This window comes from Mytilus californianus, unplaced genomic scaffold, assembly GCF_021869535.1.
Source record: "Mytilus californianus isolate M0D057914Y unplaced genomic scaffold, xbMytCali1.0.p SCAF_2, whole genome shotgun sequence".
Lineage (NCBI taxonomy): Eukaryota > Metazoa > Mollusca > Bivalvia > Mytilida > Mytilidae > Mytilus > Mytilus californianus.
Genome location: NW_026262668.1, coordinates 107,755,782 through 107,768,073, shown reverse-complemented (window position 1 = coordinate 107,768,073; position 12,292 = coordinate 107,755,782). Strand labels below are relative to the sequence as shown.

General features: G+C 31.2%; 1 protein-coding gene across 1 annotated transcript in view; it reads left to right on the top strand.

Annotated features, from left to right (window-relative positions):
• The window catches only part of LOC127730687 (ceramide synthase 6-like), a 90,546-nt gene that overhangs the window by 31,769 nt on the left and 46,485 nt on the right, over positions 1–12,292 (top strand). The window contains exon 3 of the mRNA XM_052239211.1: positions 8,732–8,838. Within this exon, the coding sequence (XP_052095171.1) occupies positions 8,732–8,838 (107 nt within the window). The remainder of the gene's footprint in view (positions 1–8,731; positions 8,839–12,292) is intronic.

The following is a 12,292-nucleotide window of genomic DNA, read 5'->3' as shown; positions in this document are numbered from 1 at the left end:
CGCAATGTAAATTTCTCACTCCATGATTTAAAAATTGTATCAAAGTAAAACCATCAGTTCTTTCCGAGATATATATTCAGCGATGATGTGTTCAATTGATTCTTTTCAATTATTAAAATGAAAAAAAAAGTGTTTCAATAAAAACTGCTCACTACCGTAAGTTCACGGTTTTAATACCTTGCTATTTATTTATCCTAAAAAAAAAACATCTTGTGTAATCAAATTGGTTTGATTGCATATCAATCAATACTGTTATCATTTTAAATTAATTGAACAAACCAATTTTTACAGGTAATAATTAATGTAATTAAGAGCATTGGGAATGCATTTTTAGACTGGAATTTGAATACACAGGGACCGTCCAGAGAGTAATTTTACAAAGTCTTTGAAGTGAAAAAAATTGGACTTCAATTTTCGACTGGAATGGACAGGAAACAGGTTTATTCAGGCTCCTGTTTAACCAGGTTTGGTTCAATTAAATTTTATACATAAAAAGTCATTTAGGGATTTTGTGATTTATAGACAATAAAGGCAGATAAATCCTGACATAAACTTTGTTTAGAATAAAAGGAGTGTTAGTGAGAGCCAAAAAGGCCATTAATTTGTTTGACTTCCTCATTTTAATTCTGAATTTAAATATAAAATAGTATAAAAATCCTTTTTGATACGATTTTTGTCGAGCCATCGACTTTAGTCGAAAAAACGAGACATAGCGATCCTACATTCCGTCGGCATCGTCGGCGTCCACAAATATTCACTCTGTGGTTAAAGTTTTTGAAATTTTAATAACTTTCTTAAACTATCCTGGATTTCTACCAAACTTGGACAGAAGCTTGTTTATGATCATAAGATAGTATCCAGAAGTAAACTTTGTAAAAATAAAATTCCATTTTTTCCGTATTTTACTTATAAATGGACTTAGTTTTTCTGCCGGGAAATATTACATTCACTCTGTGGTTAAAGTTTTTAAAATTTTAATAACTTTCTTAAACTATCCTGGGTTTGTACCAAACTTGGACAGAAGCTTGTTTATGATCATAAGATAGTATCTAGAAGGAAATTTTGTAAAAAAATAAATCCATTTTTTCCTTATTTTACTTTTAAATGGACTTAGATTTTCTGCCAGGAAACAACACTTTCTCTCTGTGGTTAAAGTTTTTAAAATTTTAATAACTTTCTTATACTATTTTGGATTTGTACCAAACTTGGACAGAAGCTTGTTTATGATCATAAGATAGTATCCAGAAGTAAACTTTGTAAAAATAAAATTCCATTTTTTCCGTATTTTACTTATAAATGGACTTAGTTTTTCTGCCGGGAAATATTACATTCACTCTGTGGTTAAAGTTTTTAAAATTTTAATAACTTTCTTAAACTATCCTGGGTTTGTACCAAACTTGGACAGAAGCTTGTTTATGATCATAAGATAGTATCTAGAAGGAAATTTTGTAAAAAAATAAATCCATTTTTTCCTTATTTTACTTTTAAATGGACTTAGATTTTCTGCCAGGAAACAACACATTCACTCTGTGGTTAAAGTTTTTAAAATTTTAATAACTTTCTTATACTATTTTGGATTTGTACCAAACTTGGACAGAAGCTTGTTTAAGATCAAAAGCTAGTATCTAGAAGGAAATTTTGTAAAAAAATAAATCCATTTTTTTCGTATTTTATTTTTAAATGGACTTAGATTTTCTGCCAGGAAACAACATATTCACTCTGTGGTTAAAGTTTTTAAAATTTTAATAACTTTCTTATACTATTTTGGATTTGTATTAAACTTAGACAGAAGCTTGATGATCAAATGCTAGTATCTAGAAGGAAATTTGTTTTCTTACAGTTAACATAATATTCAGTCTGCAGTTAAAGTTTTTAAACATTTATTAGATTCATAAACTATCCTGGATTTTTACCAAACTTGGACAGAAGCTTCTTACAATCAAAAGATAGTATCAAGAGGAATATTTTTATTGATTTACTTCCTCATTTTTGTTGAGCCTGCGATTAACAGAAAAAGTAGGCGAGACACTGGGTTCCGTGGAACCCTTACGAATTTTTAATGGTGAACAGACACCTTCATGTCTCAGATATCTGGGATAGTTAATGAAATTCAAGCTCTTTATTATTCCAAGTGGTATGTTAATTTAAAAATTGAAAAAATGTGAGCATTTTTTTTTTAATAGTTTTGAATCATTTGTAGTGTTTTCAAAGAATAGATAATGCTTGAATTTTATCCAACCTCGGATAAAAGTTGTGAATGAGAACTCTTGGTCTTATATCAATTTAACCAAATAGTTCCTTTCTGTTTGTGAAACCTCAGAAAACATTTGTAATATAAAGTAACTTCTATAGACAGTACTAGTGTCGTGCATGAAGCCATCAAATCACCATCTATTTTATATTTATTGTAACTATGGGTAAAATTGTCACCATATTTAGAAATTTGATGTCAATTTCATGAATATAAAGTGGTATTCAGATAATGTAAGTTTTATAAATAGTTATAGATATCTACAATCTACACATGTGATAAGGGGTTGAGGGATAAAATACAGTTAGTTATATATAACTAGGTCCTTTCACATCTGTGATACAGTCCAGTCCAGTAGCACAATAAGATTTGTATTATTAGCTATATAGACTCTCTTGTAGATGTGTCAGTTTTATCTTATAAATCTGATTAAAAACAAATATTAATATCCCTCAAGCTTTTTCCCCATCATACATGTAACAGTGTCAACAATGGAAATTGAAGTAGTTTTAATAGTATCTATTATTTTAATAAAAAATATGGTTAGAATATGTTTGACAAAGCAGACATATAATTGCTGTACATAATATATTTATATTGGATGAGTTGAGAAGGGTAGATTTAAGTAGCTCAAAAAAAAATATTCTACAAATTTTCATCTGAATCTTCTTCCACCCAAAGTCACATCTCTTTTTTGACCAGTAGACCAGTCTGTCCAATGTACCTCTGCTATAAGTCAAATTTGGCTTGAAACAAGAAGTGTTTGTAAATTTAAAGTTTAAGCCTTAAGAGGGTGCAAATATATGTATATGTATATCAACTAAAACAAAGTAAATGTTATGAATGGCACATATGGTCTGAATTTGTTTATGATTTTTTAAACATTATATCTAATCATGGTTTACTAATGCATTTAATTTCAAATGTTTGTGGTAAATACAGTCGATGATATTAATCCATGAAAAGTGTTTATGTTTTTGCTCCAAAAATTAAATTATTGACCAAGCTCAAGGTTAAATACCAAGCTCAAGGTTAAATACCAAGCTTAACTAGGAAAAGAAGACAAATTTGGTCTTGTTTATTCAAGTGTCATGAATAAATTTGATAACTAGAGGAGATTATCCCTATAAAGTATTATTTAACTCATCTGGCCAATTTCTCTGTACAAAGTAGGGATATCCTAATTATATATATATTGAGGTTAAGGAGATAAGAAAAACCATGCTGACCAGTAATAAAACACCAAAATAATTGAAATTTATCTCTGAGCTTTAATGCTTTACATTGACAGTTGTTTGTTATTTTAGTTTCCACACAATGACACATACAATAATGAATGTTTTTAAGTGTTATTCTTCATTAAGGTAGTACTGGTTGTAATTTCTGGTAGAAATTTATTAATTGGATACATAAAATGAGAGTCCAACATGCAAGTCACTTTGAACCATGCTTTCGCTGACAGTAGTGCTGTTGAATAAAGATATTAAATTGTTGTGTGAGAAGTATCCACAAAAACTAATTAGTCTCTTGAGGAAATAGCTTGCCTTCATAAACAATAATATCTTGTTACCTAGGATTGTTTTGTTAAAAATTCAATTACATTTTTGTCTCTTACTAGCCAACTGTCTTCAATATTGACCCCTATTAATGCTTGATGACAATCAGAAGGCTAAGAAGTACACACTTTTGTTTTTTTGTTGCTGTGTTTTGTTAGATAGGCAGAATTGAAATTCTGAATTCAATGAACAAATGCATTTTCATTTTGAATAATTCTAATATTTAAAAAAGATTTCCCAAATGTGCACAATGGTTTCATCTATAAAAACATAAAAAAATTGTATTTCAAGCTGAAAAAGATTTATGAAGCTTCATTGTTATTTTATTCTGTATATATTCAGGTTACATTTATAATATAAGGCTTTCCTTGTTTTACTATCTATTCAGTATTTAATGATAAAACTTAATCTCTTTCTTTTTGCAACCGGAAGAAAATCTTTAAATGTGTTGTTTCCTTAGGTTATTTTGATATCACCCTCAAACATGCAGCACTCGTTATATATATGGATTCTAAAGTTTCATTTTTTGTTCATACATGAATCCTTAATATTTTGTGATATTTTTAGTTCACCTCAACTTATTTGCAGAAATGCATCATTTGCACCAATTAAAAAAATGACTTCTCTCCTTTATCTGTGCTTTGGACCAGCAGTTTACATTGGCAAAGTTAAAGTAATTTTAGTCATTTAATAGCACATTTTAAAACATAAAACTTTATAATCAGACTTCATAATTATATTACAGGCTGGAATTTGACACATGCACATGGCACAAACATCATGTATATAAGGCTTAGTTCAACTTTGGTATAATTCTGGCCACTGGACATTAAGCAACCAACAATCAATCAATCAATCAATCAATCAATCAATCAATCTTATACTAATACTTTTGAATGGCAATTGTTTCCTTTTATGAGATATGCCTACTTCCAACTGCTGCTTCAAAGGTACTAAGGTATTGAATGAAGGTAGTGGCTTGAAATTTCAAGATATTGTCCAAAAATGCAAACATGGATGGATGTGATGAATAAAACAGATAATTTTAGTGCTTATGAAATGCCTTTCCCTTCAGTGAACAATTTGCATAATATGTGTTTATCTTTTAATCTATGTACATATTTTGAGTTACAACATATCGATAGATTATTTATTCATGTTCTATGCAATTTGCAATTTTATGCTCTCCTTTCAATTGATTTTCAAGCAACAATATTAGTCCCATTTATTCCATAAATTGTATACTAGTATACTTTTAAAGGTACCACATTTTATTTATGATTTTTATGTATGATAAATACGTGTACAGGTAAATTGGTGCAATAGAATTCCCTATATTGGCGCAAATGATACATTTCAAAAATAACAATTGGCACAAAAGGACTGCTGCCTTTAATCTTGTATGCAGATGTTTCTTTGAGACATTTATATCATCATGTGCCATTAGCCTGATAAGATGAAAGTTACTGGACACTCTTGGAGACATTTATATCATCATGTGCCATTAGCCTGATAAGATGAAAGTTACTGGACACTCTTGGAGACATTTATATCATCATGTGCCATTAGCCTGATAAGATGAAAGTTACTGGACACTCTTGGAGACATTTATATCATCATGTGCCATTAGCCTGATAAGATGAAAGTTACTAGACACTCTTGGAGACATTTATATCATCATGTGCCATTAGTCTGATAAGATGAAAGTTACTGGACACTCTTGGAGACATTTATATCATCATGTGCCATTAGCCTGATAAGATGAAAGTTACTGGACACTCTTGGAGACATTTATATCATCATGTGCCATTAGTCTGATAAGATGAAAGTAATGGGACACTCTTGGAGACATTTATATCATGTGCCATTAGTCTGATAAGATGAAAGTTACTAGACACTCTTGGAGACATTTATAATATCATGTGCCATTAGCCTGATAAGATGAAAGTTACTGGACACTCTTGGAGACATTTATATCATCATGTGCCATTAGCCTGATAAGATGAAAGTTACTGGACACTCTTGGAGACATTTATATCATCATGTGCCATTAGCCTGATAAGATGAAAGTTACTGGACACTCTTGGAGACATTTATATCATCATGTGCCATTAGCCTGATAAGATGAAAGTTACTAGACACTCTTGGAGACATTTATAATATCATGTGCCATTAGCCTGATATGATGAAAGTTACTGGACACTCTTGGAGACATTTATATCATCATGTGCCATTAGTCTGATAAGATGAAAGTTACTGGACACTCTTGGAGACATTTATATCATCATGTGCCATTAGCCTGATATGATGAAAGTTACTGGACACTCTTGGAGACATTTATATCATCATGTGCCATTAGTCTGATAAGATGAAAGTTACTGGACACAATTCTCATGATTCAGTGGCATTGTTTAGTTTTTTAGCTCCATTTCTTACATTAACATGTTTAATGGAAAAGAAGTGATAAGGTGTATTAATTCATAATACAAAGTATAATACTTCAACACACTTTATTGCTGATCTTTGATCTCAAAGTCATAATCAGGCCATCTTTAATAGCCAAGGGTTACCCTATGGTTCTCCCTCTTCAGCTTTTGAAGACTAAGTCAGAATTTGTGTATACAGTATTGTGCCTTTTAGGACAGATAGAAATCATGCCAACTCCAAATACATAATTCTTAACAATTCACAGCACATTTTTTATGCCCCACCTACAAGAGTACAGGGGCATTATGTTTTTCGGTCTGTACATCCGTTCCTTCGTTCGTTCGATTGTTCGTTCGCAGAAACCTCATATGCATGATATGTATGTTGACATTTCATTATTTGCATGAGGAGCATACCGAAGAAGTTCAATTGATTGACTTTTAAAGTGTCACTAAAAATCACCCTTTATTTTGGGGTTAAAGACTTTTGGAACAATCAGCAGATGGCAATTGTTTATTTGCATTTTCTACATTTACACCTGATCATTTTAAATGCACTTATTGATTAGATTCAGCCAGTTACGACTGCAACCAACTCATTGATCCGAAATTTTGACTCATTCTGATTTTTTGTTCATTGTTGTGTACATAAATCAGGCCATTAGTTTTCTTGTTTGAATTGTTTTAATTTACATTTGTCATTTTGGGGCCTTTTATAGCTGACAATGTGGTATGGGTTTTGCTCATTGTTGAAGGCTGTACGGTGACGGTTAACTCCTATGTCATTTAGTCATGGGTGGAGAGTCGTCTCATTTACAATCATACCACATCTTATTATACGCTCGTTTACGGGACGTATTATGGTATACCGTTATCCGTCTGTCCGTCCGTCGTCAACATGTCGGACATTAACTCAAAAACGCTTTAACCAATTTGCATAAAACTTTGGTGAATTATATATATCTATTGACGTGAGCTCCCTTTTTTTTTTATAAATTTCCAATTTTACGTTTCCGAGTTATGAGGTTTTATTCATTAAAAAAGGGGGATTTTCCAGTTTTGGACAATAACTCCAAAATACTTTCACCAATTTGCAAGAAATTTTGGTGAATTGTTTATATCTGTTGACATGAACTCCCTTTCCATTTTCATAAATTTTAGATTTTACGTTTCTGAGTTATGGGGTTTTATTCATTTAAAAAAGGGGCCAGTTTACAGTTTTCGGGCAAAAACTCCAAAATGCGTCTAGCAGTTCTCAAGAAACTTTGGTGAATTGTTTATATCTATTGAGGTAAGCTCCCTTTCGAATTTTATAAATTTTAGATTTTACATTTCCGAGTTATGGTGTTTTATTCATTAAAAAAGGGGGGATTTTCCAGTTTTCTGACAATACCTCAAAAACGCTTTCAGCAGTTCTCATGAAACTTTGGTGAATTGTTTAAATCTATTTACAAAAGCTCCCTTTTGATTGTCATACATTTCTGACATGACATTGAGAAGTGATTGAACTTTATTCTTTGAAAATGCGACTGGCGTATCATGCCCTCATGGCCCAGCTGTTTATTGTTAAAAATTTATCTGCTAAAGGTGAAGATGAGGTGATCGAATTATAACCCTTGGCTAATGAAGATGTGCAGCCAGGCATACAATATCAATTTGTCCCTAAATGAAGATTTTTTACAAATTGTTGCATTTTTGCCTATAATTTTGAAACTATAACACCTAGAAAGAAATTGTTAAACAGCAAAAAAATGATCAGAAATACTAGGTTTACAGAAATGCCAATATGACTGAAACCATTTATTGCCTTACAGAGTCATTGCTCTTAGAAGACTATTTTATTTTGGACACATATATGCCTTTTTGCCTTTTATCTTGAACCTTATTTTAGAGAGCTGACTGTAATTGTTATGAGCAAAAATTATCATCAATACAAGATCTACAAAATTGGTAATATGACTGAAACCATAAATTGAGTATCAGAGTAGTTGTTGCTCTTAAACTTTAAGCAATAGATCAACTCTAATTTGTGCATTGCATAATTATACATGTAAATGTATATGTTAATCTGACAGGGTCTTCTAACCTTGACCTAAATTTTCATTGTTCATTTGTTAGCATTAATTTTTTTTTATTATTCTGTTCTCAGATACTTGAATTGATAGGTCAGCCATATTCCATGTTTAAAGTGATGTTAAGGTGTACAAATCAGTCTGATACCTCCTGTATTAAGAAAACTGAGACTGAGTTATTAATTAACTTCAAAGTTTAAGTCTGAAAGGGTTTATCTAACTTTGACCACATTTTCATGGATTATTGGAAAGGCTTATAAATGTTATATGATATCTGTAATAAAGTATTGATCTTATACTTTTAACATAAAATTCAATCATTATCAGTAAAGCAGGTGAGACATTTCAGTGTGTGTGGACTTTTTGATTTCTCTTTATCAATTTATAATAGTTTAAGAGTTCTGTATTATTGTTTGTTTCTTTCAGCAATTATCTAAACAAACAGATTTGTCAGTAAGACAGATAGAAAGATGGTTTCGTGTTCGAAGAAATCAAGACCGTCCCAGTATGATGTGTCGCTTCACAGAGGCAGCGTAAGTTGTTATATATCAGCGATGCCTTGCATTTCAAATAACTGGTTGTGAGTCATCTACAAACTTAAGATATCTCTTCTAGTCAGGTTTAGGTTCAGATGCATCTGGTAGATAAGGATCAAATTAAAATAAAGGTTTTAGGGAGCAGGCCTGTTGTATTCCAAGTACTGGTAAGTGAGATTGGCAATCCTGGATTTTAAATGGGCACTTTCAAAAATAATATTCTCTGAGACAACCAGCTAACATTTTGAAAAACTATATATCTGCAAACTTACACATGTATTAGGATTGATGAATGGAATATTGTTTGAAAGGATCTTCATGTGGTTCTGATGTATGGGTTAAAGTAACTGACCCCAAAGGCATTCTTAGATTCAGTTTGAACAATTTTGATTAACATCTTACAGAGACATATGTCAGTTTTATGTATAGATACCATTTGAGTGATTTTGGCTGCATGGAGCCTCTAGTTAATTTTTCTCCCATTATATTTAACCGGATTTTCGAAGGAAAAATCGGTTATTGATTTGGGGATGTACGGCGGGCAGGCGGGCAGCTGCCAAATAGTGTCCGTTCATTAACATGAAAACACTTTGACGAAATTTTTTTCAAATTTAGATATGTTGTTTCCTGTGACTAAAGGAAGGTCAAGTTCAATTTTCATGATTGCAGCTTTTCTTGTTGTTGAGTTATAGCCCTTTCCCAAGAACTCAATTTTTGATGAATTATTCCATTTCTGTACAAAGGGAAATAACTCATTTTTTAAAAGATTTTTAAAAGACATTGTATTAATGATAAATGACATTTTGGATTTTTTTTCTTTTCTTTGGTAAATTGTTTGAAGAATTTTGTGGTAGATTTGTTTGTTATTCTGTATAAGCTAATTTTCTGAATGCTATATATATGATTTTTTTTTATGAAGTTAACTCCTTTAATTAGATAATAATCTAATTTTATTAAAGGATATATTTCATTACATAACATTGTGAAGATAATGTTGTTGACATTGTTAGATAAGTTGCAGATCTGTATTACTTTGTAGCAAATGAAAGAAAAAATATTTGGAACTATTAATTATATTTGATTATAATTTGAAAATAGATATACATTGTGTAACATCATATCTAATTTTAGAGAGTTAAATCATATCTAATTTTAGAGAACTATGTTTGCTTTATTAGTTATCTTCTTATCTACCACAGGTACCTTTACAGTTCACTACTACACACTGCTGATTAGTTAACTACTGCAGCTGAATTGTAGGTTAACTACCAGAGATAATTTGCAGTGAGAGAATTTTTCACAAATTGTTAAGGCTGTGTTATGAGTACTCTGATTAAATATTTAATTAATCAGTTTTTATTGTATATTAATTTAAAAATGAAACAAATACCAAATCAATTTGTTTCATTTCCTTATCAAGCTTGAAAGCTGCCGTAAACGGACGTAAACAATTTCAAAGTATTTGTCCATGTTTGGTTCATCCTCTGGAGACTCGCAATCTTGTTCCGACAAACTAAACTATCCATTCCTATACTTCCAATTTTGCTTTCTAATTGCATAAATCCTTCAAATTCTTCACTTTCGCTATCCGATTTGAATAAGAAGCCCATTCATCCGCCATTGTTTTAATCGCATTCCAAACAAGTGTAAATTTCATCATAATTAAATGTAAACACACACAATTTATAGAAAAGGAATGTACAAGTTGAAAGATTATTCATTTGTAAAACCGAATTTCATTGCAATTGGTTCATTTCGGGATTCCCCAACAGTTTTGTCCAATCTAAAGGGTTTTAACAGTGGTATATTTTACGGAAATATCCGTCACTGGGACTGCGCAAGTGTATGTTTACAGCGGATCTATCAGTCACTGCGAATACACACTTGATTATGCAAGCGGATTTATCAGTCACTGCACTGCGGACAGAACGATGATAAAAACCGCGTAGATATCCGTCAGTGGTAGATAAAGAGTTAAACCATATTTCTGTTCAAAGGGAAATAACTCAAACTTATTCCATGAAGTTGAACCAGTAATGATAAATTAAGTACATGTATATGGATTCTGTTCAATTAATTTTAGTCATTAGTTGTCAAAATTTCTTTATAACTATTTTCTTTAAGTCATGTGTGTTATGAAGGTAGATGTCACAGTTGTTATGTGGTATTTTATTTTTGTTGTATGTGTTAATGTTTAATTTTTACATGATTCAGATTTGCAAATATCATTTTCATTATTAATTAGATAATAATCTATTTTAAATATTCAATCACAATCCAAATTCAGAGCTGTTTTAATGCTTAAATGTTGTGTCCATGCTTGCTCAACTGTTCAGGGTTTGACCTCTGCAGGAAAATCCGGTTTGCTGTCACTCGACAGCCTCTTGTTTAGGATTTACCATGCATAGTTAACATTGATTTTGCCTTTTTCTACAATTTTTGGTAGGCGTTATGTATCCATATCTCATTCTAAACCACTAATTACAATTCAATGATACTAACACAGAATCTTTTTAACATAAATTCTGTTTTGACCTCCAGTTTTATTATATTTTTTGAGCTAACAGTGGATATGAATTGTTGGAGTAAAGATTGCATAAAATGCAATTAAAACCCTTTTGGTACTGACTTAATCTCTAAATCTTCCAGGTTTTAGCACTCCTTTTGATAGTTAAAACAATATAGTGCAGTGAGGTTCACGAACATTCTTTAGATCCATGCATTTCACCCAATGTCATGCAATTAATAAGTCCCCTACCTAGGAAGTCGAAGGGGACTTTAGGTTTGCACTCTGTCCGTCTGTCTGTCCGTCCGTTCATCTGTCTGTCCATCCTCAACATGTCGTACAATAACTCAAAAAATGTTTTAACCAATTTGCATGAAACTGTGGTGAATTGTTTATATCTATTGACATGAGCTGCCTTTCTATTTTTATAAGTTTTAGATTTTATGTTCCCCAGTAATAGGGTTTTATTCATTAAAAAAGGGGGATTTTCCAGTTTTCAGACAATAAATCAAAAATGCTTTGAGCAGTTTTCATGAAACTTTGATGAATTGTTTATATCTATTGATGTAAGCTCCCTTACGATTTTATAAATTTTAGATTTTACGTTTCCGAGTTATGGGATTTTATTCATAAAAAGGGGGGGATTTTCCAGTTTTAAGACAATAGCTCAAAAGTGCTTCGAGCAGTTTTCATGAAACTTTAATTACTGGTTTATATCTATTAAAATAACTTCCCTTTAGTTTTTTTATGAATTTCTGATATGACATTGAGGAGTAATGGAACTTTATTCTTTGAAAAAGCAACGGGCATATATGCGCTCTTGGCGCAGCTGTTTATTATAAATATATCATGTTTTGGAAATTCAGCAACATGTTAATGATACTGTCATGTATAATATATCATTTAATAATTTATAAGTTTAAAAAAAAGAGTTTGAATGTCCTT